Source organism: Gobio gobio (genome assembly GCF_949357685.1).
Source record: "Gobio gobio genome assembly, chromosome: 17".
Taxonomy (NCBI): Eukaryota; Metazoa; Chordata; class Actinopteri; order Cypriniformes; family Gobionidae; genus Gobio; species Gobio gobio.
Window position 1 is genome coordinate 38,465,757 of NC_137110.1, and position 20,753 is coordinate 38,486,509.

A 20,753-nucleotide genomic window follows, 5' to 3' on the forward strand; every position below is an offset into this window, starting at 1 on the left:
AATAAGACCATGTGTTTTGCATGGCAACAAGGTGAGATTTTACACTGTGTTTGCAGTCTGTCAATTGCGTGGGGTCTCTGAGGTGTGTTTTTTCTAATGCAAAAGGATCGGCCCAAAGGAATTTACTTTTTGATATAGAGTTTGTTTGGTTCAGCGTTTTTGACATGCTCAGCCTCCAACGTTTCTTTGATGCTTTGATCTTGCATACTTCTATGTCATCTCACTCATCGACGCAACTTCAACCAAACGCTTCACAGCAAAAGTAGGAATTGATGTCACCTATATGACTAACAGTAGCTATATTCTGAACCACAGAAATCCTGTTTCTACACTCTGAGCAAACTATGCCAGAATAATTTTAAACAGATGTAAAATATTTTTAGTCAGCTTTGCACAGGATTGTCATCCAACACTCAAAGTGTAAGTGACATATACCACACTAATTGGTGAGACTGCAGCAAACTGTCACTGAAGTTAAGGGTGCAATGGTGATTGCAGGTTTGTTATCTCAGTAACTCACCCTACCTTTGATTGAATCCGCAACCTCTGAATCCGCAAATTTCTGCCATGGGCACTGAGGAGGGTAATTTTACTCACTCTAAGGCCACGTCCACACGAAGCCAGAGCTTTCCCTATCCAATCTTTTTTTTCCCCTCTTCTCAAGAAATATCTGTGTACAAACGCAGAAGAAGAGTTGTGGCTAGAAGGGGTACAACAATGGTCGGAAGTGAGGCAAGATCTCACGATAAAATAACAATAAATAAATTTGCTACTTACCAGATTGTGTTTTTATTAACGCCTGCACCTACCCCAACCCTGAATTCGAAATCGCTGCCTATACCCTTAAATAGGGCATTATTTGAGGGGACAGCCATTTGTAGTGGTGTCCGAAACCATAGTGGATGTTATTGAGTGCACTCATTCTATCCCACATTGCACCGCAATAACAAGTGTACAGTCGATGTACACACAACGGCTGTCTGAATTCACTCACTCGTTTTCATTCACTCCTTCAAGTGAACTGTATTAGTGGACTAACGTAGGGAATAGTGAATAAGGGTTTAGGGGCCATTTTCGGATTCAGTCCTAGTTTTTACCGTTTCAGATTTATCCACTCTGGGACCCGGTTTCAAAAAATACCGGTTTCAGGCTTCTAAAACGCTGGATCCGTCTGGACGAAAAGCTGATATGATACAACATTTTTACGTATCGCTAAATGTGTCTTCGTGTGGACGGGGCCTAAAACAATGTACTAAAAACAGAAAAGTTTTTCCTTTGTTTTTTTCGTGTACAGATGACAACGTTGTCAGAGTGATCCCTGTTCACTCCGATCCGCGAAAATGAATAAAAACGTTGTATTATTCATGCCAGGCCAGTAGTCGGCGTTGTTGCTTTGTAAAGGAACACTGCATGCCTGAACACGTACGCATGACATCTCCAATTTACAGATTTGTGTTTTTGTAGTTTACAGGGAGACAATAACGGTATTGTTTCCAAAAACGTGCACTTTGAAACCCGTTTTCAAAAGTTAGCATTTTCAGGCCACCAAAACACTGTTGTCGTGTAAATGATCAGTCTAAAACCCTAAAAAGTTTTCTGTTTTTAGTTGAAAACGGTGTTGTATAAATGGCCCCTATGTTTCCCACTTATTTTTTACTTTTTTTTACAAAGCTTGTGCAGTATTGCATTCTGCTGCATATGAAATGTTGCATAAGTGTTGCAAGTTTGGTGAACTTTGACTTGTGAATTTAAATGACAACCAATAGTGGATTTATAGTAAATATCACAGACCTTTTTGGCTGAATTCAAAGTATTAAGGCCAATTCCCACTGCAGTGACAAACGGCGTCCAAAGGCAACAGACACTTTGTCTGGGTTTTGTCTGGTGATTGTCCACGTTGGTCACCATCTGTTGGCGTGTTCTATATTTTGGTGTTATATCGGTAGTAAAAGTACATTAGTACTGCATTGTTTGTGGAATGTGCTTTACTGCAGAAAAAAAAGAGTGTGCATATCTCTACTAGTCACTGCAGTCCGCATAAAACTGCATTTAAGATTACACTAAAAACTCAATTGTAATTTAATACATATTTAATTCATTAAAATTATATGTATTTATTTACCTTCATTCATTAAAAAGTGTTATCATTAGGCACACAGCAGTCATAAATCATTACAATACAAGTCTAATCTGGCAGCGATAGAAAGAAAATCTTCACTAAATCTTTTTAATCTTCATTAAACAACATACAATGTAACACAATATTTGATTAAATTATTCATTTTCTCTTTATTCATTAAAATGCATATTATCAGCATCATATGCATACATGCGGTTATAATAGTCATTACAATTCAAGTCTTATCATAACTGGTAAAACCTGAAAGCCATAGAAAGAAAACATCTGTATTTTTTACTTTCTTTAGACAACATACAATATCACTCAATATTACTATTAAAGTAGTGCCTTAAAGGAGTCCTACCTGTCGCAACATTCCTTCTCTTATAAAATAACCTTTTTTCATAGTAAAATCTACATATCGTTCCCACCAAAGTATTGTTTAGTGTAAAACATGATGATTAGTGGACAGGCAGTCGAGTTTCCTCACAAAAGTGGTTTATTCAGTGTAGTGAAGCCTCTTCTCCATTGACATCCGTTCTCTTGTCTCCTTTCGTGCGTACCGACAAAGCAGGAGCGTTAGCATTAGCTGCTACGCTTTTTGTCTAAAGGTTGCAGGTGGCTTCCAGTGGCTTTGGATTGGACATCCCTGGTCTATATTTCCTCTTTTGTCCTTTAAATGTAGTCAATATTTCATTGTCACATTTATTATTTTATTAAATTTTTACTTCAACTTAAACTACAAATATATTTATATTTATATATATATATATATATATATATATATATATATATATATATATATATATATATATATATATATATATATATATATATATATATATATATATATATATATATATATATATATATATATATATATATATATATATATATATATATATATATATATATATATATATACACAGTGTTGGGGGTAACGCATTACAAGTAGCTTGAGTTATGTAATCAGGTTACTTTTTCAAGTAACTAGTTAAGTTACTTTTTCAAATAAGTTACTTTGTTTTCCCATTTATTGACTGACATTTCTCTTGTCCCAATGTTGGGGAAAAAGGGATTTTGTACTTCTAGACTAAATGTGAGCAGGCATTTACTAATCTCACTTGCATAAAAAAGATTCAGTATTTCTCAAAATGAATAAAATCTGTCAAATGCAAAATCAGAAACCTCCAATAATTAAATATGTTAAATAAAACAAATATTGTTATGCATTTAATCTCACGGACCCACTTTATATTAGGTGGCCTTAACTACTATGTACTTACATTTTAATTAATAATTTGATACAATGCACTTGTTGTGTATATACATGTTTTTACATTGTACTTACATTTGAAAAAATACCTGCATGTAATTAAGTCTGAAATTAATTTCTGTAGGTACATTTGTAATTACACAGTTGCAACTTCCCTTACACCTAACCCTACCCTTAAACTTACCCATATCACCACACCTGTCCCTAACTCTACCCGTATCCCACCTCAATATCAGCAATGGTTTTTTGCAATACAATTTGAACACAGTAAGTACATTGTACTTATTTTTTGATGTAAGTACATAGTACTTAAGGCCACCTAATATAAAGTGGGGCCAATCTCACTTTATTGACCAATGTACGTGCTGTTGATCTTATGATTCAATTACACCACAAGCAAAAATTAATTTAAATTTTTTGTTTTTATTGGTGAAGTAAGTTCTCCTGTGTCCTATTCTTCCGTTTTCCAGAACGGCAGCACAAATGAAAGGTTTGTTTGAGCTGCATCCTCTACTGTACATGTACACACGTGAATTTGCCTTTCCTTCAGCCTGTGGCTTATTCCAATTTTGGTGTGAAAGGGTCTTTACATTTGCCCAAAAATAGAACAATCTATCTTCCCAGGTGAGAAAAAGTAAAGCAAAAGTAACGCAACACATTATTTTTCTTAAAAAAGTAACTAAGTAACGCAATTAGTTACTTTTTAAGGGAGTAACACAATATTGTAATGCATTACTTTTCAAAGTAACTTTCGCCAACACTATATATATATATATATATATATATATATATATATTGTTTAGCCTTTATTATTTGCAAAATCAAAAACCCTTTGACAGTGAACATTTCATTGAGATTAACACCGCTTATTCACAATCATTCTGTTCATCTGTGCTTTTTCTTCAGGTGGTTTCTCATTGGAGTCCGTCCTCACCTCACAGGCACTTCTCAAACTCTGCAGAATGAACAGGGCTTTTAACAGGAGAAAGGGTATGAGAATAAACTAGATTTCTTTCCTGCAATGTCAGCTACCAATATGCCAACAAGCCTGACTGACTGATGAAGACGAATGTGCATTTATGAGGCTGATTGAACTACAGACGGTTTATAAGCTTGTTTTGAGTGACAGAATTTTAAATTAAATTTACCTTGAAGCAAAGTCATTGAAGAACATGGCTAAATTTTTTGTATTTGGTCGCTAATTACGTTTTTTTAGGTGCACCATAAGGGATGCAGTTCCTAGGGGTTTTTGCTCCCAGAAGAACCTCAGACTATTTAGTTTCAACATATTTTCTTTGGGAAAGTAATTACTTCCAGGCCCAAACTGCGTTAAAACTTGTTAAAATGGGACACTCACTCAAGTTTCACCCCCACACTTCAGGTTTTCAAAGCTTCGTTTCTGGCACTCATCCTTGTTCTGTTTCCAATTCCAAACCTCCCCAACACACGAACTTTGGCTTATTTGAACATCATGGACAGACCTGGATTCAAAGGTGACATAGGTTAGCCTACTTCCCTCAGAAAGTGTGCCTTCTAGGCTAATGTTTTATTAATGTCAGTGACAGAAGAGCCTCTAGGCTTGCTGGCATGGTCACAGCCCATGTTTGGCAAGTTTTATCTCCAGCCACAGACACTGCAGTAGTAGGTTGCTTTGAATATTTCATAGCTCTCAATTGGGATTTGCTCATTCGCTGAAATTATCATTAAATCCAAACAGACACTCTCACTCACGACTCTCTTCTTCAGAAGGTGAGAATGCATCTTAACGAACTAGAAATGATGTGAGACTTCACGTTCATTGACCTTTACAGTCACCGGGGGACGCTTTGCTGTGTGTAAACCGTTTTGCAGCATTTGCCCTATTAATGACAAACGATTCAAAGGGAATATTAAAGGGGTGGTAAACCACGATTTCACTATTCTAACTTTAGCTAGCGTGTAATGTTGCTGCTTGAGCATAAACAACATCTGCAAAGTTACAACGTTCAAAGTTTAAAGCAAAGGGAGATATTTGCTTTTAAAGAAATCAGTTTCTAAGAACTACAGCAAACGGCCAGTAGGCGACTACACACATTCCTCCAGGGCTTGCTGACATCACCAGGCTCAATATTTACATAAACCCCTCCTCCGAGAATATTAAATAAGGGGGGGTGAGGCCATTTTGTATCGCGGCGCTGTTGTGGTTAGTAGGCTGGAGTGTTGTTGCCGCGATGCCGAGGAAACGCTGTTATATTCATCCGGATTGCAGGTCTGGGGTACTTGCTCTGTTCAGCCTTCATAGGGACGGGGGTGCGTTGCAGAGCGTTTAACATACAGCATGTTATATGCACGTGTGTTTGAGTCAGCGGGGAATCAGGCGCGCGCAGGGCTCCCTGCAGAGGAGATCTAACATCTAAGCACATCTAACAGAGGAAAACATCCACCGTCTTCGCGATTTCAATGCCAGATTTGCACAACGTCAGCTGCGTGAAAAAAACACTGCCGGTTCGTGGATGCATGACGCGCGCGCTGCACATTTCACGGAGGACAACACAAACTTCGCGAGTTCAATACAGGATATGCACAACGGCTTGTCCTGAAAGCTGGATTTACAAACAGAAGCTGTTCACGGGCCACAACCTGTAAGTCTGATTTATTTTTCATCGATGTGTTTTCCTGTAATAGGTTGTAGCAAGGAAGTAAACAGATGACAACGCTGTTCTGCAAACCAGTCTGTTAAATGCTCATTCATACTTAACGTTATCCGACGAACACCTATCGTTACAAACACTAACGTTAAAATCTCAACAGCGAACCTGGCATTAGTGTAAATGATTCTTTGATTAGAGCTTTTATGTATTGTTTATCTACAGGCATGCTAAACATGGTTCTGTGTGTGATTTGGCTAACTTACTAGTTTAAGCCAGTGCTTAGTGTTTGTTTTGGGTTAGTTCTTGTGACAGATATTTGGCTATAATCGTTCTAAAAATACAAAAGTTAAAGTGCCATTCAGTAGCGATCATTATAGATCCGCAGTCTTTACTCTCGAGGACTGAACAGGTTCTGCTCGATCATCTTCACTCAAATGTTCTGGGTCTGATTCGGGCTCAGATTGGTATGGTTTTATTGACGCCGTTGTTTCTAACACTGACCAAAGCACAGCCTCCGATAAAGGTAGGGGCGTGACGTTTCCGACATACGTGCACTAGGCGTTTAGCGAATCACAACACACTGGGCCAGCTAACCAATCTGAGCCCATCGCGTATTTTTGAGGGACTGGCTTCATACAACCCGGAAAGCATCAGACCGTTTTACAAGGAGGGACAGAGCAGTGTAGAATAAAGGTCAAATATATGAAAAATTAGGCAATTTTTTTTAAAACGAAGCATGAACACATGTTACAGAGCACCCCACAAACACAGTCAAGCCTTCAAAAGAATGTGTTTTACCACCCCTTTAAAGATTTTAGGCATAAATAAATACTGTATTGAACTGAGTTTGAATGATTCATGCTTCCCCAATACATAAAAATCCTTAAACCTTTAAAGAATTTATCCATGTTTGAAACATTGGTGCCATTATACTGTAACTGAAAATCTCCTTTGTAAAAACTTTTATGAGGCATGAATAGTATTCACTTTAGATGAGCTCAAAAAAAATAGTTAACTGACAACTACTAAATGTTTTATAACTACCTGAATTAAGCATTTATGACTGTAGGAATACATGTTGATAAAGCATTTATTAACACACTGAGTATCTATTACTATATGTCTAATTATAAGATGTATAAATGTACATTTAAATAGTTTATTAATGATTTACTTACACTTTACTTATTATCTTATGAACCACTGACAACTCCTAAATAACTGGTTTGAAAATAATGTAATACATAATTTAGATTAATTGATCATTAATAAAGTATGAAAATACAATTATTAAACACATTATAGATATGCTTATAATGAAGAATAAAATATTTAACTGTATTTATAAACTGCTTATCAATGTCTAGAACTTGTCTAGAAATGTCTACTGACGTCTTTCCGTGGCTGAAACAACATCTTTAGTGTTCATTCATGTTTATTTCGTGCTTATCAATCAACTACAAAGGAAGAGATAATCGGTTCACAAACTTTAACTGAGGCGCTACAGCGATCACGACACATTAAAGAGCCACAAAACGGTATTTATTGTTTACATTTCTTTAAAAAAAAAAAAAAAATTCAAAGTTGAGACTTTGTTTCATATCAAAAGTAACTTGCTCTGTCCTGTCTGTCGGCGTGTTGTCAGTGTCCTCTTTGCTCCGCAATATATTTTCTGTGTGAGAGCGCCATGGCTTGTCGGACATAGCAACAGTAACTAAAGGGGGCGGGTCTTTGCGAACGTCAATTTGAACTCCAGTAAATTGTTTGGTTGATCAGACCACACGGGCCAGCCTTTGTTCCCCACGTGAATCAATGAGCCTTGGCCGCCCATGACCCTGTGGCTGGTTCACCACTGTTCCTTCCTTGGACCACTTTTGATAGATACTGATCACTGCAAACCGGGAACACCCACAAGAGCTGAAGTTTTGGAGATACTCTGACCCAGTCATCTAGCCATAACAATTTGGCCCCTCGTAAAACTCGCTCAAATCCTTACGCCTGCCCATTTTCCTGATTGTAACACATCAACTTTGAGGACAAAATGTTCAATTGCTGCCTAATATATCCCAACCACTAACAGGTGCCATGATGAAGATATAATCAGCGTTATTCACTTCACCTGTCGGTAGTCAGAATGTCATGCCTGATTGTTGTATATACATTTTTATATTGCAACAGCTTAAAAACAAGCATGAGGTTATTTGCTCTGGTTAGTTAACTGCTTTTAGCTGGTTTAAATATCCCTGCCTGACCAAAACCCCTCTAAAACGATCAAAATAGACCAGGATGACCAGTGGAAACTACCTTGGTGGAACAGGGTGTTTTTGCCACTAAGGATGACCTTTATTTATGAGAAAAGGTTGCATCAGAATTTTGCTTCATGTTCACAAGATAAATAAGCCTGGCTGGCATGATAATAACTTTGGTAACGGGTTGTATTTTAACATCTAGATTAATACACATTAAGTGACCTCATCCATGCTCTTGCTTTTCACCAGTTGTTTTGAATGCTTACCCTTTATGATTATTTGTGTTTAAACTGACAGCTAATCGGTGGGAGCATTACAAAATGACCTTTAGACCTGAGCTCTGGACAGAGATGTCCTGTGGTGCAGTAACCTTTTCATAGCTCAGCGAGGTACAGGGAAAAGCAAAGGGTAAAGCTAAAAATGGTTCTGTCTCCCTTGCACCAAGTTTATTATTTTTGAGTTCAAAGACTAATGAGCTACATGAACCTGTTAATTGGACTGTTGTGGTTTTACTTACTTGCTTAAATATTAAAAAATATTAAAATGACCGATCAACGTTATGAATTTTGGAGGTCGGATGACTTAGCAATTTTCTAAGTAGAGGCTTATATTTTCTGTACTGTATTTTCTGTACTATAATGTAGTCTGTTAATAATTATGTTGCTATGTTTTTCCATATACGAAAAAAGGTTGTGGTGTCCAGACAGTCCATGGTTTTTCTTGGCTCAAAGTGTGGCAAAGGTGGTAGATGTTCTAATAATCAGATGATTGAAGAAAATAACACTTATCCAGTTAAAGTCACCATGAAAACAAAATGGACAAGTCTTATTTTTGTATGGAAAATCTTTAATCAAAATAATCAAAATCAATTACCTATGAACAAAAGTATGTCCCGTCCTAAAAAATGTTCTTTTTTGTAAAGCAATTTCACTCAGCTATACACTCACCTAAAGGATTATTAGGAACACCATACTAATACTGTGTTTGACCCCCTTTCGCCTTCAGAACTGCCTTAATTCTACGTGGCATTGATTCAACAAGGTGCTGAAAGCATTCTTTAGAAATGTTGGCCCATATTGATAGGAAAGCATCTTGCAGTTGATGGAGATTTGTGGGATGCACATCCAGGGCACGAAGCTCCCGTTCCACCACATCCCAAAGATGCTCTATTGGGTTGAGATCTGGTGACTGTGGGGGCCATTTTAGTACAGTGAACTCATTCTTGTGTTCAAGAAACCAATTTGAAATGATTCGAGCTTTGTGACATGGTGCATTATCCTGCTGGAAGTAGCCATCAGAGGATGGGTACCCGGTGGTCATAAAGGGATGGACATGGTCAGAAACAATGCTCAGGTTGGCCGTGGCATTTAAACGATGCCCAATTGGCACTAAGGGGCCTAAAGTGTGCCAAGAAAACATCCCCCACACCATTACACCACCACCAGCAGCCTGCACAGTGGTAACAAGGCATGATGGATCCATGTTCTCATTCTGTTTATGCCAAATTCTGACTCTACCATCTGAATATCTCAACAGAAATCGAGACTCATCAGACCAGGCAACATTTTTCCAGTCTTCAACTGTCCAATTTTGGTGAGCTTGTGCAAATTGTAGCCTCTTTTTCCTATTTGTAGTGGAGATGCGTGGTACCTGGTGGGGTCTTCTGCTGTTCAAGCCCATCCGCCTCAAGGTTGTGCATGTTGTGGCTTCACAAATGCTTTGCTCCATACCTCGGTTGTAACGAGTGGTTATTTCAGTCAAAGTTGCTCTTCTATCAGCTTGAATCAGTCGGCCCATTCTCCTCTGACCTCTAGCATCAACAAGGCATTTTCGCCCACAGGACTGCCGCATACTGGATGTTTTTCCCTTTTCAAACCATTCTTTGTAAACCCTAGAAATGGTTGTGCGTGAAAATTCCAGTAACTGAGCAGATTGGGAAATACTCAGACCGGCCCGTCTGGCACCAACAACCATGCCACGCTCAAAATTGCTTAAATCACCTTTCTTTCCCATTCTGACATTCAGTTTGGAGTTCAGGAGATTGTCTTGACCAGGACCACACCCCTAAATGCATTGAAGCAACTGCCATGTGATTGGTTGATTAGATAATTGCATTAATGAGAAATTGAACAGGTGTTCCTAATAATCCTTTAGGTGAGTGTACATCACAATAGGAAAGAAAAGACTATCACAACTTCTGTTTCATGCCAAATTTAAAGCATTTGTTATATAAAAAGTGAATCTGTTTAACATTAAATTAATTAAATACAATGTAACCGCTAATGTGTTCATTTACAGTATTCACTGATTCTACAATAAGCCATATCTGCAAAGCTGAAAACATTACTCTAATGGGAGGCAACATTAATTTAGGGAACCTTTTTAAGAAACTGAACGTACTTGGATATAAAAGAAACAATATTATTTACCTGGATATTAACCAATTCACAAAGAGACAATGGTCTTTGCATTCACTATTTCTGCATAAAACTACACGGAAAACCTGAATATGATTGCAAAAAGGATGCAGAACTTGCAGATTTTTATTTTGTAATCATACATTTTAATTGCTCTGACCTTGAGATATTTGAGTAAGCGAATTCATACATTTAACTTAAAAATATCATGTAATCTCAAATTTTTTGTAATGGAAACTTGACTAGCTTTAACTAGCTAATTCAATAAATTGTACCTTGCTAATTGGCTATAATGCTTTGGTAGCATTATCAAAGAATAGCACTTGCTGAATGAGGACAACAATTTAATACTAAGCTCCATTTGTCACCATGATGGTAACCATACAAAAAACAACAACAACAGAAACTCTTCTAAACTACACTCTAAAAAAAAAGGTTCTATATTGCACCAAAAATGGTTCTTGGCTCGTAATCATAGGGGAACCTTTTTTAGTGCTATATAGCAGAGGTTCTTCAGCGGTTCTTCAGAGGTTCTTCACCGGTTCTTTGACTAAGGTGCTATATAGCACCTCTGAAGAACCGCTGAAGAACCACTGAAGCACCAAAATTGGTGCTATATAGCACTAAAAAAGGTTCCCCTATGATTACGAGCCTTTTTTTTTAGAGTGTAGCATAACAAAACATTAAACACTACTAAATCTCCAACTTAATTAATTAGTCTTGCACCAAAAAAAACAAAACATAATATAACACTTAATTTGGACATTTACTGCCCCTTTTGAGTGTCGTGGCAAAGCATGCTGGGAAATAGAAATCCCAGCCCAGTTTCGGTTAAATTTAAGTTAGTCTAAATGAAAAGAAACAAGTTCATAAAACTCAAAACAATGAAACCATTCAGATTACTTAAAATGTGTCAGTTTTGAGTCTTAAAGTGTCATGAAATGCCCCAGTTTTACCACTGCTTTTTTTATTTGGAAAAAGACAACAACAAAAAAACAATGTATGGTTAAAGTTGTAAAAGAGAAATTGAACTTTAAAGTGCAATTGAAATCAGAACCAGAATGGTTTAATTCCTTATGCTGCGTTCACACCAAACGCGAATAGAGCGTCTGGCGCGAGTGATTTCAATGTTAAGTCAATGGAAAGGCGCGTTGACGCGCGTCTGGAGGTCTCGCGGCGCGGAAGGCACGTTTCGCGCGGCGCGAAGGACGTGAATCCGCCTCATTCGCGCGAATTGAGCGTTTTGCGCGACACGCGGGTTACGCGCGAATTGAGCGTCTTGCGCGACACGCGGGTTACACGTGAATGGTGCTTTTGTGCATTCACGCGTTTGAAGCGAATTCGCGTCTGACGCCGAGTTGAAAAATTTGAACATTGGCGTCAATTCGCGCCGCGTTAACCAATCAGGAGCCTGCTTGCTGCTGTCACGTGGTAAAGTGACGTGTATGAGAAACCCTGCATAAATTAAAAATAGTACTATTGTGTCACAAAATGTAGTTTTAAGACTTTTTCAGGTGGGAATGTAGTTGTTTAAAGCTCAAATCTGTGGTTTATTTATAAAGAGAGCGCCTATTTAAAAAAAATAATCTTTTTGTTTTTGGAGTTGTGAGATCCAGGCGATCACCGGGCAATCACTGCTCATAACCCCGGCGAAGGCAGCCTTTCCTCGGCCAGTCCTTCTGGCGTCTGCCGCTGGCTCTGATGTCCTGTAGTGGTTCGTTTTGTGTAGATCTAACGGCCGAGCTTTGCTCTCATGAATCTATAATTTGTTGTCTGCCAAATCGTTTTGACTGAGGGCAAAGAGAAGTTTCATAACTTTATATTTTAAGGATATTTAAACATACATGCAGTGAAGATAATGTAGGAGTTGCCTGGACCACATTTGTGTGGCTATTAATGCTTAATATATATTTTTAATGAAAATGAAAAGAGGCAGAGTGGTGTTTTATGACATATTTCTCCTGGAGTGCATTGAACGCGCGTCAATTTCGCTTCCAGCGCTCGATTTCTACGCGCGTCCAATTCTCTGCGGACGTGCGAATGCATTCAAAATGTTCGCGCGTGAAACTAGATGTGATTTTGACGCTCAATTCGCGTTTGGTGTGAACGCAGCATTATGGTTCCCAACCCTGATAATGGGAAAACCTGTCAATCTATCATTGTGCTAGTAAGTTTTGCACAGGCAAGAACTGACATTTTCTTCAGAAACTGTTAAAATATAGTTTCATATGTAAAGACATTTGTGCCACCCAAAGCTATAAGCAGTTGAGTTTATCTTATGTCCTTATGACATTACTGCAGCATGGTATGTCTGAGCATTCGTCCTCTCTCTGTGTCGAGCATTAATTGGTGTGCAGTACAAGATTTCAGCTGATTAAAGTGTGTGTGTGTGTGTGTGTGTGTGTGTGTGTGTGTGTGTGTGTGTGTGTGTGTGTGTGTGTGTGTGTGTGTGTGTGTGTGTGTGTGTGTGTGTGTGTGTGTGTGTGTGTGTGTGTGTGTGTGTGTGTGTGTGTGTGTGTGTGTGTGTGTGTGTGTGTGTGTGTGTGTGTGTGTGTGTGTGTGTGTGTTTGTACCTGCATGGTGGTGAATGCTGAAGAGCCTGTGTTATAAAGGTGTCAAATAAACAGTAAGAGAGCTGTCTCCTCTTTGGCACAGGATTGGACGGCTTGTCAGCTTCATTATATTATTGTTTTTGGTCTGCATCACAGTTCTCTAAGGGCCATCTCTCTTACTCTCTGTCTCTCTTGGTCTCCTTCTGCGTCCCTTAATCTTTCATTCTGTCTCTCTCTTCCTACACAAGTTTTTTCAGTTTCTCTTCATTTTTCTAAAGTAATGCCCTGCTGAGTCAGATCTAGATCACGGCAGCATGCACTGACCGTAGAGGTCTCCTTTTGCCAATTCATCAACCCACCATTTCAGTTCAAGGGAGAAAAGAAAGACTATTGAAGGGCTCTTCATCAACACCTACAAGGGCAATAGGAAATAAAGCATGGCATGTCAGTCAGCCGGCTAGGAAAAATGCTGCTGTCTGTTCAGGGTCTTCCCGTGTTATAAGTAATATGGGCATTCGGCGAGGTCCCCGAAGTTCCAGGGGGACCCCTCAAGGAGATCTGTAATGAATAAGCGGCCTAAAACTTCCAAAATGAAGACATGCAACAGCGAAACATGACAAAACTATACCAAACTCACATTATTTCACTTTCTGGCTCAATCTAGCTTCCACAAGTTTTTCAAAATAAGGGGGTGTATGACCACTCTAACCCAGGGGTTTTCAGGCATTTTGATGCCACTGACCACCAAATATGATGATTCAAGTAGATTTCATATATGTATAAATGTCTATTTATATTACGATTAAAAAAAATATATATATCTTTAAAGCATTATCTTAAAAATTATTTCTGTCTATTCAAATATTTTATTGTACCTGGCAGTAAAATAAAATAACTTGTGGTTCATCTCATAGGGGTGTAACAGTACACAAAAGGGGCAACCTTTATTTATATACAGACTGTATCAAAACAGCTTTGAAAATTATGCATTTCAGTTGTTGTTCTAATCTGTAAAGCAGTTCTGCAAAAAATGATGCCATCGCTCAGCTCAGTTCAGTTCTCATACAACAGCGTCAGTACAGAGAGATCAATAATATTGTTGATGTTGAATATTAAGTTTCCTTAACTTAGCAAGCCAGAGGCAACAGTTGCAAGGCACCCAAACTCCATCAGGTGACAGAATAGAGAAAAAAAAACTTGGGAGAAATTAGTCAGGGGGCCAATTCTCTGGCAAACGAATGAACACGGTGTCATTATGAAGATCGATTCATCATGCCGGAAGCTGGCCATAGGGTCGATGGCTGTCATGTCGATGAGGCCTTCACAAGGGATTGTCAAGTAGACACGGCCTCTGCTGACATTTGGTCAGCTTCATTTGGTCGTATTTTCATTATTACAATAATCAGATGGTGCAGGTCCACCATCTGATCTGGATAAGGACCGGATCCGTCTGACTACGGTAACCTCGGGATAAGGATGAGACAGGCAAACTAATATTAGATTAGATGCCATTCTTCTTACAATGTAACAAGAACATTAGGTGTTATAAGAAGTGTTCCCGGTTCCGGCTGACCTAATTTATGCAGCCTAATCATCATTTAACTGATTTGAATAATATAAATTGATAATGTGTTATGTGTATGCCAGGTTAAAGAGATTCGTTTTTAGTCTAGATTTAAACTTACAGAGTGTGTCTGCTTCCCAAACAAGGCTAGGAAGACTATTCCAGAGTTTTTTAAATAGGAAAAAGATCTGCTGCCTGCAGATGATTTGGATATTCTTTTTCTTGATTATTATCAACTGGCCAGAATTTTGAGATTGCAATAGACGTGAAGGACTATAATGTGTTAAGAGCTTGCTCAAGTACACTGAGGAGCTAAACCATTTAGTGCTTTGTAAGTAATCAGCAAGATTTTAAATTGTACGCAATGTTTAATAGGGAGCAGAACCGGGCCAATATGTTCATACTTCCTGGTTCTAGTAAGAACTCTAGCTGCTGCATTTTGGACTAGCTGGAGTTTGTTTATTAAGCGTGCAGGGCAACCACCCAGTAGAGCACTACAATAATCTAGCCTTGAGGTCATGAACGCATGAACTAACTTACTAAATGAACGAACTAAATTACTAGTCATCCAATTTGTTATATCAATGCAATAATTTTGTGAATTGGTATGTTTTGTCAGGGCGCAAAGAAATATTGAGCTGAGTATCATCAGTGTACATCAGTATGAAAACTAACACCATGCTTCCTAATTTGTCCTAATGTACAAGATGAAAAGCAATGGTCCTAGTACTGAGCTTGTGATCAATATGACACTCCTTCATACATTTTATGATGTTGTTGTAAATAGGGGAAGATATTTTAAGTGCTTCCAATTTTGGAATCAAAAACTTTGAGCAAAATTTTGTCAGAATAATTGTGCTACCATTCTATTGCACTCCCTCTGTTTGTGTTATTATAGTCTGTGAAGTTTAACAGAGACAAAATGAAAATAATTGCGTGAATTTCTTTAAATATAAGAGATGAAAAAAAAAAAGGACTTCCTTCCACTATAGAAAAATTAAGCCAAAATATCCCACCATGTGTTCGAAACCGTGTACTGTCTGAGTATGTATTGAATTTGAAATTACTTTGCATCTGTAAAAAAGTATGTCCTATACAGTGTTGTGGGTAACGCGTTACAAAGTAACGCGTTAGAGTACTCTAATTACTTTTTTCCTGAAATGTGTAACTTAACGCGTTAGTTTCGTGCGTAAGTAATCAGTAACTTCGTTATTTTTTAAAAAAAGTAATCCGTTATTTTAAGGAAAGGAAAATCCCGACTGCAGCCTGCTTTTTGTCAGACAGTAGGCCTAGGTCTACTGTGCCACCTGCGGATGTATCAGCGGAGCCGAAGCTCTGTGATCGTAAAGTCAATGGCTGTGATAGCCTACGTCTGTGCCCTGCGCCTGACCCTGTGTGTGTGTGGGGTTTTTTTTTTTTTTTCGAACTCCCGGCAAGATGGCAGAGAGGACAGCGTTTGGTTTATGGAAGTACGCACATTATTTTCAATTTGTCAACGAAAAAGAAAAGAACATAACGGTAAAATGCCCACTCTGCGTTGGTGAAAAGCCTGCTGAGGAGGACGACGGTGGTGCACCAGCTCCAAAGCAACAGCGTTTGAGTTTTAACTCTGCTAAAACAGTCCCCATCAGTGAGGTTCACAAACTTGTGGCCGGTTATGTAGTCGAGGAGATGCAAAAACACTGGATTTAAAAGACAGTCTCTCCCGGATGACATCTGGCCTGCCGCCTGCCTGATGTTATAGTTGAGGTAAAATTGTTTTTTCGTCTGTTTTTTGTTCCCTTACGAGAGTACTCTCGTATTGCGTTTTGCTAAAACGCTATGGGGGAATTCCTTTCCTCGAGATATTGAAGCAAATTTTTATCCAAAAATACCATGTACACGCAGTGCAGCTGCACAGCTCTCAGCAGGAAGCAGCTGCGTGCTGATTGGCTGTGCCGCTGCAACTGCAGCAACCTATGGCGAGACCGTGGGGCGGGACGGACCAATCAGGTCCTTCCAAATTCCCGCCACAAGGGGCAACAGAATTTGCATAGCCAAGGGTATATAAGACCCACTCTCGCAAGGTTAGTCAGATTAATTCTTCTTCAGCGACTTGCAATCGTTGAGCTCCGGATCGAAGCCCGCCGTCGACACGCACCCAGCGGAACACGCAGCCTGAGGATGTCGGACTCTCCGCCTTCAGCCTGCCTTCCAGCTGCGCCATCCGGCGTTAAAATATCCTTTATACTATGTATGTGTGTTTATGATATGTGCGTTGCTGCCAACGCCACTTCTAAGAGCTTCTAGCTCTCCACCTCTCTTCTCTCGTGCCGCCGCGTGTTTACGCCGCGAACAGAGAACATTGGTCCTCCGCCGCTTCAAATAAAGCCGAGGACAGACGGAGCGCTCCTCTTCTCTCGTTCCGTCGCGCTAAGGCGCCGCGGACAGAGAATGTGATACCCCACGGAGCTCTCCCTTTCTCTCGTTCTGTCGCGCTGAGAAGCGCCGCGGACGGAGAAGGTTTTCCCCGCTGCAGTGATGACGCCGCGGGCATACAGAGTTTCACTCCTTCCTCTCTCATCCCCACCGCTCTAAAATGGCCGTGGACAGAGAACATTATATCCCCGCTGCGGACATACAGAGCTCTCCCTTTCTCTCATTCCGTCGCGCTGAAACGCGCCGCGGACCGAGAAGGTTATATCCTCGCTGCGCTGATGACGCCGCAGATATATGGAGCTCTCCACGCGCCTCCCTCTCTCTCCTCCGCCGCTCTAAATGGCCGTGGACAGAGAATGTTATTCCCGCTGTGCTAATGGCTCCGCGGGCATACGGGGCTTTTCACTCGCTCCTTCTCTTACTCCGACGCCCTGAAATGGCCGCTGACAGAGAATGTGATACTGCCGCCACGCGGATGGAAGATGTGCACTTCTACACACGAGTGAACTCAACATAAGCTCTCCTCACTCTTCCTTCTCTCTCGCCCCGCCGCCCTGATATGCCGCGGGCAGAGAATGCTAGAGGAGAGGCATGCGAACTCAGGCTGCTGGATATATCGAGAACGCGCTTACGTCACATCCGTTCTCGCTGCAGCGCGCGCTTGCTGCCAAAGGTAAACAGCCTTATATGGCAGCGCGCGCTCTCTGCACAGCGCGCGTTCGCTGACTAGAGCGCGTCATAACACGCGCTCTCCGTCTGAGCATAACGAGGTCATAAAATGGCTGCCAAGCTTGCGCCTTTTTCCCCTCAAATATCACTTCTCCCAGTTCCCCTATTCAGGCGGCTGGAGTGGTTCAACACTGTAGACAATGTGTCCACTACATAGTGTGCGCTCCTGCATAAGCACTGTTAATTCAGTGCCACAAATCACTCAATAAACCTGATATTCTCCCAGTTCCCTTAGTTCAGGTGACTGGAGATGTAACATTGCAATAACTAGCCTGTGGCCAAACATGCTCAGTTGCACATTGACGCTGTTATGCGTTTACCACTGTGAATTCGCTCGCTGGCGTACGCCGCGAATACTCTAATGTAGTGGCGCCCATTATACAGTGCGCGCCACCACACATTATTTACAATGAATCAGAGCTTTCTAGTGGCTAGATAGACCCTCGCCTGCAGAGCACGCGCTATCCATTAGCCCTGCCGCTAACGTGCACGTGGACTAATCCGCAAGAATGCGTCCACTTTACAGTAACACTATCTAAACACAGTGTTACGAGTTCGTCTGTAGGCAGGTGCCAACATCAAAGTTGTACCCCTACACTCAAGCACTTCCCTATGTTCCCCAGCTCCCTGCACTCAGGCGGCTGGAAACATTATTCCTACAATCGACGAGCCCGCAACAAACGCGCTCGCCTGTACACATGCACCATTTCCCCGGCGACACAAAGCGTTCGCCACTATTCTGCGTTCTCCGGCCCCCTGCACTCAGGCGGCTGGGAACACTATTTCCCTATTTACTATTTATGAGCCCGTGAGCAACGTGCTCTTCTGTACACAAACACAATCCCCTTGGTAAGCGCCACTTCCAAGGCGACCCAATAAGGCGTGCGTCACCATTCAGTGCACGCCGCCTCTCACAGTGCTACTAGCACAATGCATCCGGGCTAACAGGTCCCTGTTACTCAGTGACCCGCCCCACAAATTAATTCAACCCTTGGCTTCGATAACAAGGTTACTCGCTACAGTTCGCTCGCAGACCACCGTGCTTTCGCACTGTGGTAGAGACAGCGGTGAGAAGTGACATGAGTCACGTGCTTCGAACCGAAATATCAAACTGTTAAATTAAGGGAGCGGTAGAAACCGTGCACCCCTCACAGAGCGAGTCAGGCTTTTACAGTCGCTACTTCCTTGTGCCAAAAGAAGGGTGGTGGTCTCAGGCCATTCTAGATTTCAGACATCTGAACAAAGCCCTTATGAAGCGCCCGTTCAGAATGTTGAGAATGAAACAAATCCTCGCGCACATCCGCCGGGTGATTGGGTTTTCACTGTGGATCTAAAGGATGCCTTTTTCCACATACAAATAGCCCCTCATTACAGGCCATTCTTGAGATTCGCCTTCGAGGGGAAAAGTTTACCAATACAAGGTGCTACCTTTTTGGTCTATCTCTGACTCCCCGCACGAAGTGCATGGAAGCGGCGCTAACCCCGCTGAGGCTTCGGGGAATGAGAATTCTCAATTATCTCGACGACTGGCTCAGAATAGCTCCGTCAGAGATAGTTATTAAACCACAGATCTTGGCTTCTCAACCATTTAGAATGCTTGGGACTCAGAATCAACGTGGCAAGAGTTTATTGTCTCCCACACAGAAAGTTTCGTTTCTGGGAACAGTATTGGACTCACTGCAGATGAGCGTGCGACTGACGTCACAGCGCGCGCTCTCTGTTCAGATCCGAGCGGTTTCCCTCAGGTCCGGTGCACGCATTCCTCTCAAACACTTTCAGAGGATGCTGGGTCTCATGGCCTCGGCGGCGCTAGTTCTCAGACTGGGTCTGTTGCACATGCGCCCCCTACAGCACTGGCTGAATCGCCACGTTCCAGCTCACGCATGGCTCTCGGGCCGATTGCAAATCAAGGTAGACCACAGCTGTGTGTTGGCTCTGGCTCCTTGGAAAAATCCTGTCTGGTACCAGACGGGCGTGAGTTTGGGCACTGTTACGAAGTTGAAAGTTATCTCGACAGATGCATCCAACCTAGGTTGGGGAGCCCTTCACGAGGGCAGGCCAGTCTCCGGTCTCTGGTCAGACTCGGAGAAGAGCCTTCATATAAACTGTCTAGAGATGAAAGCGGTCACGCTATCGCTAAGAGCTTTCCTTCCGTACATAAAGCACCACCATGCCCTGGTCCGAACGGACAGCAGGTCGGTGGTAGCCTATATAAATTGCCAAGGCGGTCTGAAAATAATCGATCTGCACACAATGGCGTAAGAAGTCCTAATATGGGCAGAGCACAATACGCTGAGAGCGACTCATGTGCCAGGCATTCTGAATTTGGGTCCGGACATGCTGTCCAGGTGCAATTCAGACAATTGGGGCAGTTCTTGGAGAGGCAAAAGTGGATCTTTTCGCCTCACAAGGCTATGCTCAATGCCGAATATAATTCTCCAAGCACAAGGATGCGTTGGCCCACGAATGGCCCAACCTTCCTCTTTATGCTTTTCCCCCAATCTCAATGTTACCTCAGGTCATAGAGAGGATTAGGGAGAGCAGATGCGCTGTGCTTTAATAGCCCCGCTTTGGAGAAATCAACCTTGGTTCTCACTACTGAATCAGATGTCGGATACAGATTCGTGGCCGGTCCCGCTGAGGAGAGACCTCCTCATGCAGGCGGGACGGCAGATCTGGCATCCCCGTCCCGATCGATGGGCGCTTCATGTCTGGCCCATCAGCGGGTACATGAGAACCTCTCTGAAAAATTATTGAATACCATTACTGAAGCTAGAGCCCCCGCGACCAGGCGGCTCT

General features: G+C 41.2%; 1 protein-coding gene across 3 annotated transcripts in view; it reads left to right on the top strand.

Annotated features, from left to right (window-relative positions):
- The window catches only part of gulp1b (GULP PTB domain containing engulfment adaptor 1b), an 88,748-nt gene that overhangs the window by 40,204 nt on the left and 27,791 nt on the right, over window positions 1–20,753 (top strand). For 2 of the 3 annotated variants that reach the window (XM_079841544.1, XM_079841543.1), the window contains exon 2: window positions 4,302–4,385. The exons of the other annotated variant lie outside the window; for it this stretch is intronic. In XM_079841544.1, the coding sequence (XP_079697670.1) occupies window positions 4,302–4,385 (84 nt within the window). The remainder of the gene's footprint in view (window positions 1–4,301; window positions 4,386–20,753) is intronic. 3 annotated transcript variants of the gene reach the window in all.